The sequence below is a fragment of the Microdochium trichocladiopsis genome, assembly GCF_020744255.1.
Source record: "Microdochium trichocladiopsis strain MPI-CAGE-CH-0230 chromosome Unknown B0I36scaffold_11, whole genome shotgun sequence".
Classification (NCBI taxonomy): domain Eukaryota; kingdom Fungi; phylum Ascomycota; class Sordariomycetes; order Xylariales; family Microdochiaceae; genus Microdochium; species Microdochium trichocladiopsis.
The window spans coordinates 1122266-1141320 of NW_025763554.1; the positions used below are offsets into that span (position 1 = coordinate 1122266).

The 19055-nt window shown below is 56.3% G+C and overlaps 5 protein-coding genes across 5 annotated transcripts; 4 read left to right on the forward strand and 1 right to left on the reverse strand.

Annotated features, from left to right (window-relative positions):
- Positions 1-333: 333 nt before the first annotated feature.
- B0I36DRAFT_335728 (AMMECR1 domain-containing protein) lies at positions 334-1775 on the forward strand. Its single transcript, XM_046155515.1, has one exon. It carries the CDS (start codon positions 560-562, stop codon positions 1424-1426), a length of 867 nt encoding a protein of 288 aa, XP_046006582.1. The 5' UTR covers positions 334-559; the 3' UTR covers positions 1427-1775.
- A 1729-nt stretch (positions 1776-3504) lies between these two features.
- Positions 3505-5674, forward strand: B0I36DRAFT_388552 (aspartic peptidase domain-containing protein; the record flags this gene model as incomplete). The annotated part of the gene is made up of 4 exons (XM_046161253.1): positions 3505-3721; positions 3808-4011; positions 4103-4193; positions 4264-5674. The coding sequence occupies 4 exons, from the start codon at positions 3505-3507 to the stop codon at positions 5672-5674; spliced, it is 1923 nt and encodes a 640-aa protein (XP_046006583.1).
- A 4957-nt stretch (positions 5675-10631) lies between these two features.
- B0I36DRAFT_335734 (ras family protein) lies at positions 10632-12143 on the forward strand. Its single transcript, XM_046155516.1, has one exon. The coding sequence runs from the start codon at positions 11092-11094 to the stop codon at positions 11878-11880; it is 789 nt and encodes a 262-aa protein (XP_046006584.1). The 5' UTR covers positions 10632-11091; the 3' UTR covers positions 11881-12143.
- Positions 12144-13169: 1026 nt separating this feature from the next.
- B0I36DRAFT_335736 (transmembrane protein UsgS) lies at positions 13170-14691 on the reverse strand. Its single transcript, XM_046155517.1, has 3 exons — positions 14491-14691; positions 14272-14378; positions 13170-14208 (listed from the first exon to the last, which is right to left on the reverse strand). The coding sequence occupies exons 1-3, from the start codon at positions 14612-14614 to the stop codon at positions 13237-13239; spliced, it is 1203 nt and encodes a 400-aa protein (XP_046006585.1). The 5' UTR covers positions 14615-14691; the 3' UTR covers positions 13170-13236.
- Positions 14692-15566: 875 nt separating this feature from the next.
- On the forward strand, positions 15567-18652 carry B0I36DRAFT_335738 (inheritance of peroxisomes protein 1-domain-containing protein). The gene has a single exon (XM_046155518.1). The coding sequence runs from the start codon at positions 15818-15820 to the stop codon at positions 18299-18301; it is 2484 nt and encodes an 827-aa protein (XP_046006586.1). The 5' UTR covers positions 15567-15817; the 3' UTR covers positions 18302-18652.
- The last annotated feature ends 403 nt before the right edge of the window (positions 18653-19055 follow it).

Genomic DNA, 19055 nt, shown 5'->3' on the forward strand with positions numbered 1-19055 from the left:
TGAGCATCGCAATTCTGGCTAATAGCTACAGGTCACTGATCTTATTTTCGGTAACAAAATCTAGCATGCCAGGCAAGCTCAAGGCCCATCGCTTTTTTGTTCCGTGTTATAAGCTCCCATCGTCTCACGTCGTTGGCCATGACCCCAAGTGACGTTGTGAAGCGATAGCGCACCAGCCCCACCATTCATGCGGGGTGATAAGGTCCCGCTGTGCATCCCTGTGACGCCCAGGAGGGGCAAGGGTGAGCTGCCCAGGTGCCGCCCGGCCGCCCCGGCCATCCCAGGAGAGGATGGCCCATTAAGGGAAGCCATTGACGCTCCCTCAACTCCGCCTCACCCTTTCTTCCAACATATACAGCCAGCTCAGTACAGTGCCATCTTTCGGTCTCTTTCCAACGCCTGGTGGAATCATTTTGCCGGTGCTCTCCTTCCGTAGCGACTGTCTCTCCCTCGCTGCCTTGCTTGTGCCTATCGTTTGTGCTGGGCTCTATCCTACTGGATCCAATCACTCTCTATTCCCATCTAGTCACATATCGCAACAGTCACGTCCTCAGTCAACATGGCCTCTGCTGAGCACTGCCTATACTGCTTCGAGACACTGGCTGCTCATCTTGAGAATCGCAAACCCATGACCCTCGATGAAATCGAAGAATCCTGGCAGGAATACAAGGCTAGCGCTGGCGGCGGCGATGGCTCACAGGCTGTAGCGGCCAAGACAACACCCGCCCTGCGCCGCGTGCTCGCAGAATCCTCCCCCGGCGCAAGTGGTAGCCTTTCCTCGTCAGCCTCCTCGGCGTCGGCGTCTTCCATGTCCCTCGGGCAGGCCGCCGACGAGAGCGACACGCCAGACACCTCCACCAGCTCTCTCTCCACCGGGGCCAACAAGGATGACACCACTTCCCCGCTCATTACAGAGTCGCCCTTGTTTGTCACGTGGAACACTGTCTCGCCACGGTCAGGCAACACCTCTCTGCGCGGCTGCATTGGGACCTTTGAGGCTCAGGAGCTCGACGAGGGGCTTTCGTCGTACGCCCTCATCTCGGCCGTGCAGGACACCAGGTTCGACCCTATCACAAAGCGCGAGCTGCCAAACTTGGAAGTCTGTGTCACGCTGCTCACAGACTTTGAGGACTGTGACGACGCAATGGACTGGGAGATAGGCACGCACGGGCTACGCATCAGCTTCACCGAGCGAGGGAGGCGGTACGGCTCGACGTATCTGCCGGATGTCGCCGCGGAACAAGGGTGGACCAAGGAGGAGACGCTCGTGAGTCTGATGCGGAAGGCTGGGTGGGCGGGCCGCAAGGATAGCTGGCGGGACGTCAAGCTCAAGGTGGTGCGGTACCAGGGCAAGAAGAAGGAGCTTAGATATCCCGAGTACAAAGGCTGGCGGGACTGGGTGCGGTCGCAGGAGAAGGAGGCGTGAGATCCGACCGTGCAGGTGGCTTGCTCTCCGCGTGCTGGCAAAGTTCTGGTTCCAGCCAATGGGGCCGGCGGCAAACGTGACATCACACTAGATAAATGATCCGATGATCTCCACGGCACCATGGCCGTCCGGCTCGAGCCTGTGTGATCACCCTGCGAGTCACTGCTGGAAGCACGATGCGGGATTCTACCTTATGCCCAAATGTTGCACAGAAGCATAGATAACCTTTGGTACGTTTTAGCAGAATGTAGCGTTCGTGCCTAACGATTATGTCCCCTCCCTTGTTGGCCACGAAGTATCTGTCAAGGGATGTCCCCGCCGTCAATCCCGGGGCAGATGAAGGAGGGTGCTTGGTCTAGTGTTTGCAATTAAGAGATCGCGTCTCCCTCGATTTGAGTTCCTCGGCAATAGTCGTCTTCTCAAGCATCATCAAGTGCGGAGCACCGACTAATACCATTGCAATGCTTGCTCCAGGTTTCGCACAAGTGGTGCATTGCGTACTGGACGGCAGCCTTCAGCAGCGACCCTGGGGTTAGCCCAACCGGAAAACTCGCCTCGTGCGCGTAATTTCAGAACCTTCCTCAAACACTACAACTTTTTGATGGCTTGTCTGTTGCTGGAAGGGAAGGGGTGTCTTCACGGAGAGCTTACTGCATCAATAAATGGCGCAGATATTCAGCTCCAGTGCAGTGCTTTGCCCTAAACATCACAGCAACCGGGCACCACCCCCTTCGCACAGCGTACAGGGAGCAGCACAAGCCCCCTTCTCTTTGGCCACATTCGGCCACCCTTATTCGCTCCCTACTTGCCCTCATGCAAATGCTCTTGCACCTTGCAACTCTCCAACGCCGAATCCCACGTGGTCAGCGCAGCAGAATGTCTCTCCTCTCCACAACTACAGGGTCTTCGCCAAGTCGGGAACAACTCCTTTTCCTGCAAATAGATCAACCGCATTCCTCATCTTTCCCTACTCAGGAGACCCTTTCCAGCTGGCTTCCCCTTTCCATCTCTCGCTCTCCTGTGGTGATCCCTTCACTTTGTATGAGCCAAGGGCAAAAAACCCTATCGACTTTCCGAACCAGGACCGCTTGGAGAGCAACAATGCTTGCCAGTAATGAGGAGGTTAGGGGTTTCACACGTGTCAGCCATGCCACGGACCTTGGAGTTGTATAGAATGAGGATCAGACATATAATCCTTCAGCCAGGCCCGGGTGTCGCATTCTTGATTCCTTCTGGCGATCCCCAATTACACACATTCCTTCTGTCGACTCTTGGACTCTGAGCCTTTGGTGATCCTTTGCCACGGAGACAATCGTGGCGTACACACTCATTTTCGGTAACCTGGCACATCCAAGAATACACTTCGCCATAGAGGATAAGCTACATTCCTTACTATAACCAACGAAAGAGGCTCCAACATCCGCGACACTCCTTTACACCTGATTGGTCCTGTCCCTCGGTTGGGCGGATCACTGGCTCTTTTATCTTGTACGGACATACAACTCGGCAAGAATGCTTCCAACACCCGCAGGCCTGCCCTCGCGGCGGCACAGCAGTTTAAGCAAGGCCATCACAACCCTCACAGCTGCGGCCCTTGCCCTGAGTGGGAGCAGCACTACATTCTTAGTCGCTGCCAGCCCGGCGCCCCTTGTCCCCACTGTTATCGGCACGGATTTGCTTAATGGCACAAATAGCAGCGACAACTCGACTTCCACCCTTCTCTTCAACTCTACATCATCCACATCAATCACTAGCACGGAGTTCATAACTAGTTCCACAAGCTTGCTGCCAATTTTCTCGTCGTCGACAACAACAGAAGATGCATCGGCGGGCGTTCCCACGTCGACGGCGGTGCCGAAAGGTGTTCTTGCGCTTCCTCTGAGACATGTCGAGCTCGGCAAGGGTCTTGTTAGCGGGAGTATCGCGAGGCGTTATTTCAGCACGGAGGTTCTGAGTGTGTTTAGTGCTGCTTATTTGGCGGAGAGTAAGTCACTTGTCCACTTACTGATGCCTGACAAATTCGAGCCATTAACACCGAATCAACAACAGTCCGGTTCCCGAGCGCAAGAGGGTAAGAGATGCAGGTCATCGACGTCCTCCTCGACACGGGGTCTTTTGAGCTCTTTGTCAACCCGGTCTGCGCCAACTCTGACGTGCCGGACCTGTGTAAATCCTTTGGCTCCTACAACAGCTCCGCCTCGCCACATGCCGCGCCCTTGAACAAGACATTCTCCATCCAGTATGGAGGTGGTGCTGCGAGTGGAGAGTATTACAAGGACAACATTAGCTTGATTCGTGAGTATCCTTTATCCTCGGCCAGCTGGTTTTCACGCTTTTCGCAATCCCTGTTTCGATTCACTGACTGTCTGTGTACGAATCAGCCGGCACGACCCTGAGCCAGCAGCAGTTTGGCGTGGCCAACGCCTCCCAGCATGTCTGGTTTGGCATCATGGGTCTTGGTCAAGGCCGGGCGAACAACTACCTCAAGTACCCGCTGATCGTGGATAGCCTCAAGACTCAAGGCTTCACGGAAAGCAGGCTGTTCAGTCTCGAGCTTGGGCCCCAGCCGCCTATGTCGAATCCTAGTGGGTTTTCCCCTTGTCCAACGTTGAGTTGGGGTTTTTCCCCTTGGGTGGAAAGCGGCATAGCTTACTGACATGGTTGTTCTTCTTTCAGTCCAATACTCTGGCGAGATTGTATTTGGCGGACTCGACAGAAATAAATTCGCCGGTCACCTGCAGAAGGTACCGACAAACCCGACTCAAGTGTAAGTCTTTACCGCAACGAGCAGTCTTCTATTTTAGTCTCAGGGCACCTATACTGACAGCCCTAACTAGGTACTACGCCATCAAACTCACCTCTCTCGTCAACAATCCGGCCAGCGGCGTCTCTCAGCCCGTCACCCGGCAGGCCAACGCCCAGTTCCCCATTGACGTGATTGTCGACTCTGGCACTACTCTGTCCATTCTGCCGCGGTCCCTTGTCGAGTCTCTTGCTGCCAAGTTCCCAGGCGCCGTCTACGATGGCAGCGGCGGGTACACGGTGCCCTGCAGTTACCGCAACCAGCGAGGCAGTGTGACTTTTGGCTTTGGCACATACGCGACAATCTCTGTGTCGTACAACGACTTCATCTGGCTCTCGGGCAACACGTGCTATCTCGGGGCCTCGTGGAGCGCTTCCTTGGGCCTCAACATCCTCGGCTCGAGCTTTCTCAGGGGCACATATGTCGTGTTCGACCAGGACAACAACGCTCTGTACATGGCGCCCTACCAGAGCTGCGGGGGCGGTGACTCGAACCTGGTCGCTGTGCCCGAGGGCGTCGATGCTGCTGCCGGCATCGTCGGCGCCTGCCAGCCGGCGATTGTTTCGTCGAGCACGACAACCACGACTTCCACGACGACTGCGCGGACCACCACTAGCACTCTGAACACCTTTGTCTCGACGACACGCACCCCGACGGCCACTGGCACAGCAGGCAACGGCGGCATCACCGCGGCCCCCGTCGTCACCACCACCATCACCACCACAATCACCAGGCCCGTGGCACACACCATCACCGCGTGTCCCGCCCAGCGCACTGCGCCGTGCGCCCTCGGCGCCGTCGCCACGACATTCACAATCTATGTGGCCACGATCTGTCTCGCGGACCAGGGCAACGGGGTCTTTGTCGAGATCCCCGCGCAGACTGCCGCCGCGATATCACCCGTCGTGGCTCCAATCACCCTCACCCTCCCCGCGGCCGGCAGACCGACGACTTGCACCGACGACGGACAGGACACGACCATCACTCTGCGTCCCATCACTGCTGCTGCCACTACCAGCACCACGACTTGTACAGACGACGACGACGAGCAGGACACAACAATCACCCTCAGACCCATCACCGCCGCCGCCACGACAAGCTGCAGCGAGGACGAGGACGATCAAGACTCCCTCCCAACCCTGACACGAATCACCGCCGCCGCCACAACCCTGACCGACTGCCCAGAGTCTACACCGACGACGGGCATGAGCCCCGTGACCAATGCCGTCCTGCCGTTCCACACCAAACAACACCAGCAGCAGCAGGCTTCGTGCACGACGTGCCAGACGGTCACGGCGTCGGTGCTTCCCCTCGTGGTCTCGTCCTCCGCGGCGGGCGACCGCTCCCGTCGCGGCGTGAGGCGCGAGGACGCGGGCTTTTTCAGCAAGATCGACGTCAAGCTTGCGGCCGGGGTCGTCGTCGCGGTGCTCGGCGCCTGGTTATAAAGTTATGACCACTAAGAAAGGGGGTACTGGCATCAATGATGGTCGTTTGATAGATGGGCGGTACAAGCATCGCTGGAGGAGCTGGTTTCCTCGAGCGCTGGTGGACAAAAAGAAAAGGGCAAAGCATGGTTTCAGCGATAAGACTGCAGAGGAGAAAGAAGTTGTTGGGTGGTAATAAAAAGGGCTGCTTGGGTTCGCCGTCACTGGGCCAGCAGCTGTCTGGAAGACTTTTTTTTGGTCATTTGTTCTCCAGGAAGGAGGTTGTTGCTTGATAAAGTTGTGGGGGTCTCGCTGATAGATGGTGGTGTATCCTAAATTCTTCCAAATCAGCATAGATGACATAGTTGTTACCAACGAGAAGAGAAAGAATAAACATAAACAGAGAAAACCTGCAAAACTCTCTCAACCACCTTATTTCCCCGGACTTTTCGTGCATGACTACGAGAGGGCTGAGTGACGCTTGTGATCGCGTAGGGACATGGAAGAACAATCGATGTTCCAAAGACCACAGGAACAAGCACAGGCTGCTCATCGACGCGGTCGATGTGCCCAGCGGCTATTTGTCTTACTGCCCCCCGAAGGGTGCAGGTGTTTGACACTCACCTTGAGAAAGACCCAGCGAACTAGCAGCGCACCCGCCGCTAGACACGGCGATTCGCAGACATGTTCTGCGGTAAATGTTACTCGTTAACGGCGAATATGAAAGGGGACAACAAGAACACGACCCCCATCATCCCACATCATCAGAGTTACACCGACCCACAACTCGCCGGTCCACGGTAGCATGGGTGCTGCTACTTTGGCCCCGGCGAGCTCTCCGGGCCGTGCTTCTTTGGAGGGAAAGGCAAATGTGGTTTCGCATGGACACAGGCACAAATACACATGACGTACACATAAACACACACACGCTTGGGCGACTTTGGCGACTGAGTAACGCAGAGCTGGAGCTAACAACGAATTCGCGGTAAAGCCCATGTTCGTTTCGATGGCAACACGACGCAACTTTTGTACAACTGCCCTATAAAGAAGGAAAAAAAAAGCACGGGGGTTTGTGATCGGGGCCCAACAAAAGGCCATACATCAAAGGGGCAGATACCACCGTCCGGTATCGTATACCGACACACCAAACAACAAAGAGGTGCCCAGTGTGCGCAGTGACACTCCGTGACATGACATTGTCTCGAGTGTATATGCGTGTGTGTACGTGTCGGTTCCCTCGAGCTCTTATATCAAATAACGAAGCTCGCCTCGTCGCGAGCCTGTCGATCTCGTAGCAAAAAATAGACACACACACGCAGACTCATACCTCATCCAACGGGCCCACGAAGTTTTTCGGCCTCGTCATCATCAAAAACAAGACTGCCCTGTTGAAAACCATTTAAGAGGTTCGGGCTCAAGGGCCGGGCGGCCCCCGTCAACACTGGTATCTGCCTGCATCAGGACGGATATTCCCACCGTGTTTGCATCCTGCTTCTCGCTCAGCCGACTCAGAGGTACAGGGGACATATAAATCCATCAGCCATGCCGCCGGCCAAGATCAAGAACTCCGAGGCGCCCCAGGGCATCGTGCCGAATACTCTGTACATAGCCCTGACGCTCTGAGCAAACAATACTGGTCATAACTACGTGAGTGCACCCCAAAACAACCCTTGTCTCTGAGAACGGTTTGCCCAGCAACGTTTTGCCCAAGAGAAGTAGGAAAGTAGCATGGACCTCCGCGGCAAAAGTGGGCTTTCTTTCAGGTATACACGACTGATATTGAGCGGTGAGCGATAAGTAGCACGGCTTTCTGCTCATCTCCCGGGCAGATGGCCGATGCTGTCGCATTTCTGCCGAAAACCCCCTTGAACAGGCTAGCTCAACTTCAACAGCACCAAATATTACAAAGCGCAAATGGGTCCTCCAAAACAACATCCTGCGAGGGGAGACAGAGCGGGAAATGTTCACGCCGTCCTCGAGCAAATACCTCCTGGCGATCTACGAGGTCGGGCAGATTCGGAGCAGCAGAGTCGAAACGATAAGAGAGTTGGCGAGGCAGGTCGCCAAGCAGGCGAACGAACGGGGCCGGAAACCGAGTACGATTGCCATGCTTGTAGGAAGGAGCTCCTGCGGCGGTGCTCTGAAGAGAAGGGCCTTGGGCTGAAAGCCGACCTAGCAGGTCTGACTTATCCTAAAGCAGGTAAGAAAGGAAAGGTTGACGGGTTGTTGTGGGCCTACGATTTCGGGAAAAATTCTAATCCTTGCTTGTTACGATGTCGAGCAAGACACTAACTCCCCGGACCAATCAAGTCAACACTTTCTACGCCGCAGCCCTGAAGGTTGCGGATTACAATTTGGAGCACCTCTGGAAAGAGTTCAAAAAGATCGACGAGGAGCCAGAGAAAGCCCTCGAACTCGTTATCGGTCAACAATTTTCCGAACCGGTCAGTGTCGACCGAGAAAGCCTCGGCAAAGCACTTAAATCGCTAGGGAACAAAGTGAGACTGTCTAGGCTTCCCGTATATCGGTACAGCAAGGATCATTCGCGAGAGAGCAGCATCGAGCTGTCAGGCGACGAATGACGACTTTCAGTGGACATAACGATCATTAGTGGAGCGGATTATGGCCCATTTCGGGACGGGATGCCAGACGAGAGACAAGATTCATGTCAGATAGCACAGATCGGTCCAGATTAACGGCGCCAGAGGCTTCAGAAGGGCATCTCGCGGAAATTAACTACTTAAGGCAGTAAAACACTCACTTTTTGTTTTGTGATTGCGTATCGCCCATTGCGTATCGCCCATCGCTCTTCGCGAAGCCATTCAGATTGCGCTTGGGTCGTTCTGCCACCGTTTGCATTACTTTAGCCATCGCAGTGAAGAAGTTCTGGACATAGGATGAGCAAGACCCATTACCAAGATAATGTGAAGACATCGAGCGACATTGACGCAGAGCCCAATGCGGCGAAGGAGCCTGATACAGCTTGGACAGCCAGGCAGTGTCGTGAAGAAATGTCCAGTGCAGCGAAGAACTAACGGCTACTGCTAGTTAGCCATCAGACCTGCTCGGCATAGCGTAGGCTTGCAAGCAAACCGTCAGGGCCTATTCTTGGAGGATGGATGGTTGCTGGGACGGACACGAGTGATCCACGTGGACCCTGGTACCACCAACAAAGGTCTTGCCGTGTCGTTTATCAGCTGGTCAGGGGGAACAGAGGGCGACGTGGGTGGACGAGGGCGACTGACGTGCTAGTATGCAGCCGTGTTGCAAGGTTCTCCAGGAGATGTAAGTGAGCAGCACCAGCGATCTGGGAACGAAGCACACAGTGTCTATCGTCACAATTGACCATGTGTGGCTGGCTCAGGTGATATCAAAGACGAGGAGGATTATAGGACTTGGTTATGTGCAAGGATCGGAAGGTGCCCCGGCCCCCCACTAGGGTGTGCATGCTGCAACCTTGACAGGCGGACTGCCGGAGATGGCGAGCTCCACAGGGCCAGCATCCAGGAAATGAGAGCGCGTGTGTCTCGGCGGGTGTTGAAGAAACCGGTGCAGAAGATGTCTGTCCCTGGACGTGGCTCCTGAATTGGAATACGAAGTGCGTGGTCTGCGCGCGCCGGGCGCGGCTCTGGCGGCTGGCTGGCCATGGCCATGAACAATGGGATTGTCGCCCAGAAGCCTGAAAACGGCACACAAGCCGTGGAGGCGAGGCGGAATGGCGCTGGCGCGACGCTACAAGCATTAGGTACAGGATGGCCCCCTGGCGAGGGTGCGGGACGTGAGCGTGGTTGGCTGGCTGGGTTGGACTTGGGCGGACCAGCTCGGGCCGGAACTTAGATCTGGACGGCTTGCTCGTAGTGGCCTAGCCTGGCAGCCATCGCTCCCGCGTGCATGCGCTGCTTTGTGAGAAGTCGTGTATCGAGTGCGTGCGGGTATGTGCGTGTGTGTGTGTGTGTGTGATGGGCTGATAGTATGCGAGTGGCGGCGCAGCGTAGTAAGGAGATACAGGCATGGCAGGAGCGGCGGCAGGGTGTTTCTGCGCAGAACCATGACCTGGGGTGGGGCAGGCCATGGTTCCCCTGTCGACACCCAGCTCTGGCGAATCCTGCCAGGTGCGACCAACATGCTTGCAGATTGCTCAGGGTTTCACGATGCTTAAGGTTTGCCGTGCTCCTCGTCGCGTGGCTCGAGAGTCTGTCTGTCTGTCTGTCTGTCTGACTGTGTGGCTGTCCAATGCCTGGGAGTGGCAGAGACAGGCGGAGGCAGAGGCACCCACGGGTTGGCTCATTCTGAGGACCTTCCCCCCGCCCAGCCACGCCTCCAGTTGAGCAATCACACGGCTCCATGGATGGCACAGAGCTTTTTTTGCTGGAAAAGCAATGCTGCGAGTCTTGCGCATGTCTTTGTCGCGCCGTGCCAACCTGGGACAAGTTGAGATCCCTCCATGGCAGCCAGTAAGCAAGCAGTCCACACCAACCCCTTGGTGATGATCTGATCTTCACACCGGTCGGCAGCATCCATTATCTACCTATCTTGGTATCTACATGGGACCCCGCCACCGACTGCTGCTGCTCCTGTGCTACACATGATTACTGCTCGTGCGACACACATACTGCTTGTGGGCTCCACTGCTCTCCCGACCGGCTGGGCCATCGCGAGGCTTGCAGCGGGACCGCGCCTGTTCCTGCGCCGACTTGCCCCGCTGGCCGGCGGCGAGCTGTGTCTGTGCGCAGGCCCGCGAGGCCCCCGCTGTGGTGCCGGCCTGGACCCTGGAGCCCGCTCCCGACTGGCCGCCTGCCCTCCCGCCCTGTCTTCCAAGGCCATCTGCGGCCACTGGGTGACGACGTTTTCTGGCCACCCACAGCCCGCCTGCCCACCACCCTCCCCCACCCACACCCCGGCACGCCTTTCCCACCTCATGCCATGGTGGTTTGGCCTGCCGGCGCTTGTCCCTAGCTTCTTAAGCCTCCTGCTCCCCAGACTTTCGCACCACCCAGAGATCGAGAGAGCCCCGTCACTGTTCCTGCCCAACGTCTTGTCCATCTGCGGCTCGCGATTCTGACCAACCCATTGAAACTTTGCAATTCTGACCAAGCTCGTTCAAAGCCTCACAGCTGACAAGTCCTCTCCTCTCTTCTCTTCAGAGTCGAATCCGCCCGCCCTTCCCTCGGTTCCCGTTCCGGCAAGTGGCGTTCCGCCCTTCCTCCACGCGATTCGCCTGCTACCTCCTCTACCCATTGGAGCGATCTTGCTGCATAAGACGAGAGATCGCGTCTCTCCTGAACCTCTCGCGCCGCCTCAGATTCTATAAGCTTCGGAAAGCAGCCTGCCCAGACAGAGGGTTACCAGACGCGACACCTGTCGAGAGACGCTAAGCTACGGACAACGCGTACAGCTGCCCCCCCAGCTCGTCCATTACAACCCAAGAGCCGCCCGCCATGCAGCAGATCGCGCAATCGCCGGTCCCTATCTCCATAACAATCTGCGGCGACGGCGGATGCGGTAAATCGTCAATCACGCTCCGCCTCGTCCGCTCGCAATGGACGTCCGAGTACGACCCCACAATCGAGGACAGCTATAGCATAACGCGCAAGATCGATGGCACGACCTACCACCTCGCGCTGACGGACACGGCCGGCCAGGAGGAGTACCGCGGCATGTGGGCGTCCTCGAATCTCGGCGCCGACGCGTTCCTGATGGTGTACGACATCACGGCCGCAGACAGCCTTGACCAGCTCAACTACTTCAACGACCTGATCGACATGGAGTCCGAGACCCGTCTTGACAACGCGTCTCGTGCTCAGAGGGCCGGCCTGGCCACCGGAGCCGCCAGTGGCGCGCGAACTGTCCCTCCCGTCAAGATTGTGGCAGGTAACAAATGCGACCTGCAAGAAGGGAGGCAGGTGCCGGCCGCGCAGGGCTTGGACTGGGCGCGCAAGCGCGGCTGCGGCTTCATGGAGACGAGCGCCCGCATGGAGGTCAACATTGAGGAGACGTTTGCCCTGATTGTGCGCAGGGTCGCCGAGGCGCGCAGGCTGGCCGAGATGGGCGTCGTGGACAGCGCCGACAACATGGGCCGGCGAGGCATGACCAAGCCGCTGACGCCAATCGGCAGCGAGCGCGAAGAGGACATGGAGAAGAGGGGCGTAGGCCAAAGAGGGCCGCGCGTGGGCGGAGACCAGCGCCTCGGAAGGGAAAAGTTCTGGAAGAGTTGGCGGTGCTGGTGATCCGATCTCGAACCATTGCCATCAGAAAACGGGGGGGTTTGTTTTCGCGTCTATACACAAAGAGCTTTTCTTTTATAGCGGTCAGCATCACTGCTTCTTCTCCTCGCTCGCTGCAGTATTTCCTACAGAGTCGAGATTGTATATACCACGGCGTTTGGACGGGTCTTGGATTCATCGGGTTGGGCTCAAAAGGACAAGGCCACACACACACGCACGAAAGGCTGATCTAGATCATAAGACAATATACATTGAAACCTTTCAGATTGTCGTAGAAGCCATGGAGTGTTCTGAACAAAAGTGTGGTATAGCACATCCTCCATTCCGCAATATGACTGCAAGCCATTTGTCTAAATCCCCATACTCCTAGCGCTGTTCTCATCGCCATTTCCGACTAAAGGGGAGGTTTCCCCCAAGGCTTAGGAATTAGAAGGAGCTGCACCGCCACTCTTTGAGACCGTATGTCCAACTCGGGCGCGGGCATCCACGCAGGATTGTGGCCCCAGTTACCTATTTCGTGACACTGATCCCGGTTTTTGAGTCTCGTGCTGACTGGGGCTGGACTACCACGTTGGTCCTCGCCGGGTTGAGGAAGAAGATTTATGCCAAGATAAGAAAACGGGCGCTTCGTGGGTTCCTGATCGTTGTGTAGATGTGACGATCGAGGCATGTTCGCAGCTTGCAGGTGTTCGTTCCAAGTTGGGCCTGGGAGAAAATTGTCATGGAAGACAACGAAGTCGGTCGCGTCAAGTTGACCAGTAGTGATTGCTCGGCGGTTGTTGATAGCAACGCACCACTTGGCATCTGCGAAACCTGTCTGTGGAACGCCACTGCAGGAATGTCACATATGTCGCGTGGGGGATGAACTGCTTCTGTTCTGCTGAAATGGACTGCCAGCCCTTCCGATAGAACCTCGTTCTTAAAGCGTGTCGTCGCAAGTGTATGCTAGCATGTGGTCGGCATTAGTGAAGGCGGTGCTGCACAAGTTGTGCCTATCACAAAGAGGCATATCCCGAGGACCGCGACTTGCTCAAAAGACATACTGCCTAAGGGTAGGTCGGGCAAGCCGCTGGTACCCCAGACGAACTATAGAATTGGAAAATATGATGGCAAAGAACTTCTGCCGTATATTGTGGTGCCTAGAGATGTCTTCCGTATGTTGAATGGTCATCATGGAGCGGCCAATGTGTGCATGACTTGTGATGAAACTTTGAAGTATGCATCACTCCAAAGATTGAAGTGTCTCACAAAGCCCTCCGGTTTGAGTACAAGAATATAAAGTACAGTTTGGTAACCTCCTAAGGTATGTGAGCCTCCGAGACCAAAATTCGAGCCGTAGCGAGACTGCCGTCTGTCAGACTACAGCTCCCGTCTTGAGGTGCTGCTCCCACTTGTAGTAGCCACACCAGTACTATCCGCTTTCGTAGCCTCTTCGTAAGAAGGCGGCTTCTCACGACGAATGGAGTCCAGGGCACCCAAAGAAGCGTTAACCAGCTCATGTTTGTTGCGCCAGACCTGCTGACTCTCGAGATACTGCCTCATCTCTGCGGACGGCGCGTTGGACGCGGGGGGAGGGTCAGTGATCTTGGTGATCAGGTACGCGGTCGAGGCTTCTGCGATGCCGTAGATCAGCACACCCAGGAGCGGGACCTGGAGCAATGTGTAGAAACCGACACCGAAGCCGAAAAGTAGCCCCTCACGATTGCGGAACCAGTTCTTCTTTTGTTCCTTGGTGAAGTGGACGCGCGCGAAGTACGGCTCAAGCAGCTCGCGCATGAGGCCACGGGAGGCGAAGTATGTCTGCAGGAATCTCACGAGAATATGTCGCGGAAGGAAGATGCCTGTGCCAAAGATCACCGAGGCAGGGCCGAGTCCGACGGCCTTGTTGAAGGTGTAGAAACTGCAAGCCGGGAGAACAAGGCGCCCAACGTAGGGGAGATAGGACAGCCCAAACACCGCAAGAGAGATGGCAGCACGCCGACCGTAGCGGTAGAGCAGCATGCTGATGGACTCGGCGGTGCTTGTCGAGTGCGTGCTGCCATCCTTTTGTTTGTACTGCCGCAGGTTGGGGTAGTACATGTCACGCAGGGTGTCCGGGTTCTCGTGCTTGTGCTTTTCAACGTATGTGTGGTCGACCCAGCGCAGAGACTCCATGAACATGTTGTCAAGTGTCGGGGTGACGTAGCGCATCAAGGTCATGAGGAAGAGTGGGACTTGCAGGATGTGGTTGGCAAGCATGTCCAGGCCGTTTACCAGAGTATTGTCCCATGTCGTCTTGTCCAGGTCGTAGAAGAGAGACGTGATGAGCAGGAGGAGCTTGACGCCATAGATCTGGAAGCTGTCAGTATCTGTTGAGTAATCACTCAAGAGGGACTGTGCCGTGGCGAGACCTACTGGCAGGGCGATGAGAAGGCGGATGGCGATGCCAGCTCCGACTGCTATGGCGGCTTGTTTATAGTGCGTGTTGGTGAAGATGCTGGGATTCTGTAGAGCTCTGTGGGCTGCACGCGGCGCGATATGAACGTCAGAAGATTGAAGCCAATGCAACTGTGCCCAAGAGATTGTGGTGTTCGCGTGGCCGAAGGTCAAAGATATCTGGTGATGCTCGCGTACCTCCAACCAGGGTGAGCTGTGCACCCCGCAATATGGCATTGAAGTCGAAATGGGAGACATCAAAGGCCTTCTTTAGCTTCTCCTTGTCAGCTGCGTCGAGCTTTGGAACTCGTGGTTCAGACATTGTGCTACTGGCGTTTTCCCGTGCCTGAAATGTCGTGAAATTCTTGGTGTTCCGATCACGAGCATTGAGCTTCAGACTCGGAGTGGGAAGATGGCTGGACAGCGGGGAATGACGACACAGCCCAGACAACAGCTCCACGTCAGCATCCCTGCTTCCGGCCGGCACACGCACGCAACGTAGCGCAAGCCTTATCGATAGTATTGGAGGGTGGTGCCCGCTGGTGCTGGTTTCGCGTCAGCGAGACTGCTGGAGATCTAGGGGCGTTCCTACGGCGCGCTACCGAGGTCGGCTGCGTATGCGCGTTTGCCAGTATCCCTGGCATGCTAATGCGTCCGGAACTCCTCGCAGCGTCCGATCGATAGCTTCTGAGAATATTGAGACTACATCCCTTGCGCGTGTGCATGGAATGGTACCGAGCCTTGCTTCGGGAGAGCTCCTGATCATCGACTGTGAGAGAGCCCATCAGTATTCGCGAGGACACGGCACACGCCAATGCAAACCCGCTTCCTGGCGATCTTCACAGTAAATAATGATAACTACAGCCCGGCATTGCTCGGACGATAATGAGGCTCAAGGGTCGGGACGATCCTCTAAGGGGTTGGCTAGCTGCCGATGAGAAAAGTGGGCGCGTGCCCAGCGCGTGTTCGCCAACTTGCGATTGCTCAATGAGCTGCCACTACCGAACCACACAGCCCAGCCCTCCTTATGAGAGTATGGCAGGCCAAGGTTCGAGGTGCGAGGCTGACACACAAGACCTGCGATCGTCGTCCACCATTACTTGGACGGCACGATACCTCTCGATTTGGAGTATTGTCGACCCCAGTCTCGCAAGTGCCCAAGCCTGTTCCCTGGCCAAGCGCAGACGGGGGCCTAGCGCGCCCCACCCTCATCCTGTCAAATGGTTCGCGACCATCGTCGTCCCACCCGGAGCTTGACCGTTCAAGCGCTTCATGGCCGAAAGTCAATAATTGAGTCCGCCAGCCACCTCGTGACATCCAGAGATCGTCACCCTTCCTCCACCAGTCGTCTCGGCCCGAGAACGATCTTACGCCCAAGAACACCCTCACGAACAGCCACGATACTGCCCTCCACGCATGACCCCGAGACACGACAGACCACGCCTTTGATCGCTATGCACATGTTGAGGCCATCGAGGCCGGACAGACGAGCTCTCAGCGTGTCACCAGGCCAGCAACACCACAGATGACGCAGTCAGAAGACCAGCTGGGCGAGGTTGCGTTCCGGCCGCCTCGTCGCAGCTCGACTGTCCCGGTCATGCCGCGACGCGCAAGCACGTCCTCCGTCCCGTCACAAGATCCGAAGCAGGAAGAGGTCGTCGAGACCCTCTACAGCCACCCTTCCGTCAAAATCATCGCGTTCACCACGAACGAGCGGATATCAGTGGGTCGCGATGCAGATACAAGACCAGGCTCCCTCCCGCCATCTTCGCGGCTAGAAAGAACGATCGCTATCGGACAATTTCGAATCTACAAGGCACCCGGTAGTGTGGCATTCTTGAGCTGCGGTTCGGCCTTGCAGCCCATTCTGCCAAAAAGCCAATGCTGGTGTCTTACGGAGGATAACAGCCGCTTTGTGCTGCAGATCAGGCGGCCACAGTACTGGCGGATCGAGCTGCCGGCGGAAGAGCAGGACGACATAGAACGCGCCATGCTGCTCAGAGAGGTACTTACCCAGACTCTGCAGTTTGAGCGGACCGAGTGTCCGTTCCAGCGGAGCTTTACGGTAGAGCTGCCGGACCGACCTTCCACACCTGTCAAGTTAAAGGCGTGGACCGCCGAAGGAAAGAACCTCATAGCCTCGCCCTTTGCAGATCGGCCTGCAGCAGCCATATCTCCGATTGCCATGGCCGGTCTTCGAGAAGCCACACCGAACCCAAGAGATGGGGAGCACCGTAGATTCCAACCTCTCGACCCAGAAAGCAACTCGTCACGACGCATGCGGAGACGTGGCTCCGAGGATTTCTCAGTAGGCGAAATCGAACAAGGCACTTCGCAGGCTTCGCTTGACCAGAGCTCTTATGTTGAACAAGTCGTGAGCAATTTGGAGGTCAATATAGCTGAAAACCCACCGCAGCGGGAGGCCAGAGTGCAGCGCGCCAACTCCTTGGCCCACGAATTTAGCCCGCCGGCTCAGAGAACTGGGTCGAACGCTTTGTCGAAATCACCTGAGCCTCGAACACCGGGAAAAAGCCGGCCAGGACTTGATGCATCGCCGGGTGGCTGGTTCACCTCTGAGCGTTCTGCCACAGTCGATGCCGGCCAGAGTACAGCGAACTTCCTGAACAGAGCCGTGCATGACCTCGTTGAGGGGTTCGACACCCTTTATAACAACAGCCGCAACTTGCTGGACCAGCAAATTAGGCCGAGATCTCAAGACTCCCCGTCCAAGTCAAGCTCGCTTGCCCAACAAGGGCAGAGCGACCTTGAGGACGGCGAGTCGCCCAGCGAGCTGAGCGATGCATTCTACACTCCCAATGAGAGAGGTCTCGACGAAGCCGAATTTGACGCCGTCGCAGGCGAGACTGCTTGGACGTCCGTTCAAGGTGCCATAGCTTCTCTGGCTGAAGGAGATCTCAAGACACCAACACAGCACAGCACACCTGCGGACCTCAAAGAAACCATGCCTGCAACGCCCCCGCGATCTGTTGAAAGGAAACAGGCGGGCAAAGGCAGTGATGAGCCTTCCTCCTTTGAGGGTTCTGGATATGTCGCTCCTGTCAATCTGAGCAAGAAACGAATGAGTAAGAAACTCGCTGGGCGATCTTACACGGCCCCTCCGCAACTGAAAGTTGCGACATCGTCCTCTTCAAAATTGAAAACCGCCGCTAGCAGCGGGACAAGAGCTAGCGCATCAACCACCGCGACGAAAGAATCACGGGAGACCTCCCCTAGAGGTTCCACAGACTCTTTCCACTCCGTCGCGTCTTGGCAATCGTCTGACGCACCTCTGCCGCCGTCACCACCAGTTTCGCATGGCGGATCACCAGACCGTCAACCCTTCCCCCACCCACATGAAGACATCGTCTTGGACAAGCTCGATATACCACCGAGGGATTCGTCTGTTTCGACAGTGACTCCAAGCGCGGCACGCTTCCCACCAAATCCTCTCAGAAAGGCTGCACGGTCCAGATCAGCTTCTCCGCGGGCTCGGTCCCCGGTAGAATCAGCCAGGGCCAAGTCCACAAGCATCGAGCCCGAAGGTCACTTCTCTGCGGCAGCCATCAATCGGAGATCCCAGTTCCGGCGCCGGCTGAGGCGCAATAATCTCTCCTTCAGCCGCAGAGCACTCTCGCCACTACCACCCGCGGCGAACTTGTTCACGCCAAATGCCAGAAGGGTGCTGGAGGATCCGCTGACGACGATGAAGCGGCTGCCAGGCGCCATTCTCTCCAAAACTTTCGAGATCTTGATGAGCCCGCCGAGCCACCTCATCCAGCTGATACTGAGAGTTGCCCGCAAGATTCTAGCTGGTGAGTGGCGCGGTCTAGTGTACGGCTTCAACGAGGGCGGCGAGGAGATTCCCGTGCACTGGGACTACTCTGACGAAGACTTCGCCAATCTCGAGGAGGAAGCCGAAGACGACAGCAATGGACTTGGGACAAGAGGCCGGTCCTCGAGCACGCACTGGGACGAGGACACGAGCAGCAGACATTGGGAGGTAGACTAGAAGTCGCCTGTTTGCACACTATGCTCTTGTAAGATATTTGGATGATGTACAACAAACGATGGTGTTTGGGAAGAGTGGGGATTTGCCTTCACATGCAGGCTTTGCTGGGGAGATGTTGATTCACGGGAACAGAACAGACAGCGTCATTGCCGAGACTTTTGCGTTTACACGTCGCTGGAGCATCTTCGGAGTCGCTCCTTCCGAGCACTGGCGTTCTGCAACGATATCCCCTTGAGTTTGCGTTGTCCAGCTTTGCTGACAGATGTCAACTCAGCCTTGATGACCACTTCTAATCAATATTAATGAAACGGGTTACCTTTCCGCTCTAATACAAGAATTTCTTTGTCTTTATCTGGATCTGCATTGTAGCCTTGGAGGGTGTGCATGTCTGTCAAAGAGGTTCGATGGCCAGAGGTCAAGAGGTTTGGAGGCCCAGAGCGTGCTGCCGTGGCCAAGACTGCTCTATCACGAGTTCTTAGTTTGCAATATCGGACGCGCTTCCTCGCAATGACCAAGAGGACCAGGCCAATCAAAGTAGTGGCTCATTCTTGTATTGCGGCCTCCCACGGACAGTGAACTAGCAAAAGGCAAAGAAGCATGGACGCCTCTGTGGGTGGTCCAGCTCGAGCATGCTTTCTGGCTGTCTATCATCCATGCCAAGTCGAGAAGGAGTTCAGCTTGAGCGGCTGGAGACTCCGATCTTTCAGAACTTCAGACATGCAGAGCGAAGACTGACGGGTAGCCGCGTGTACGA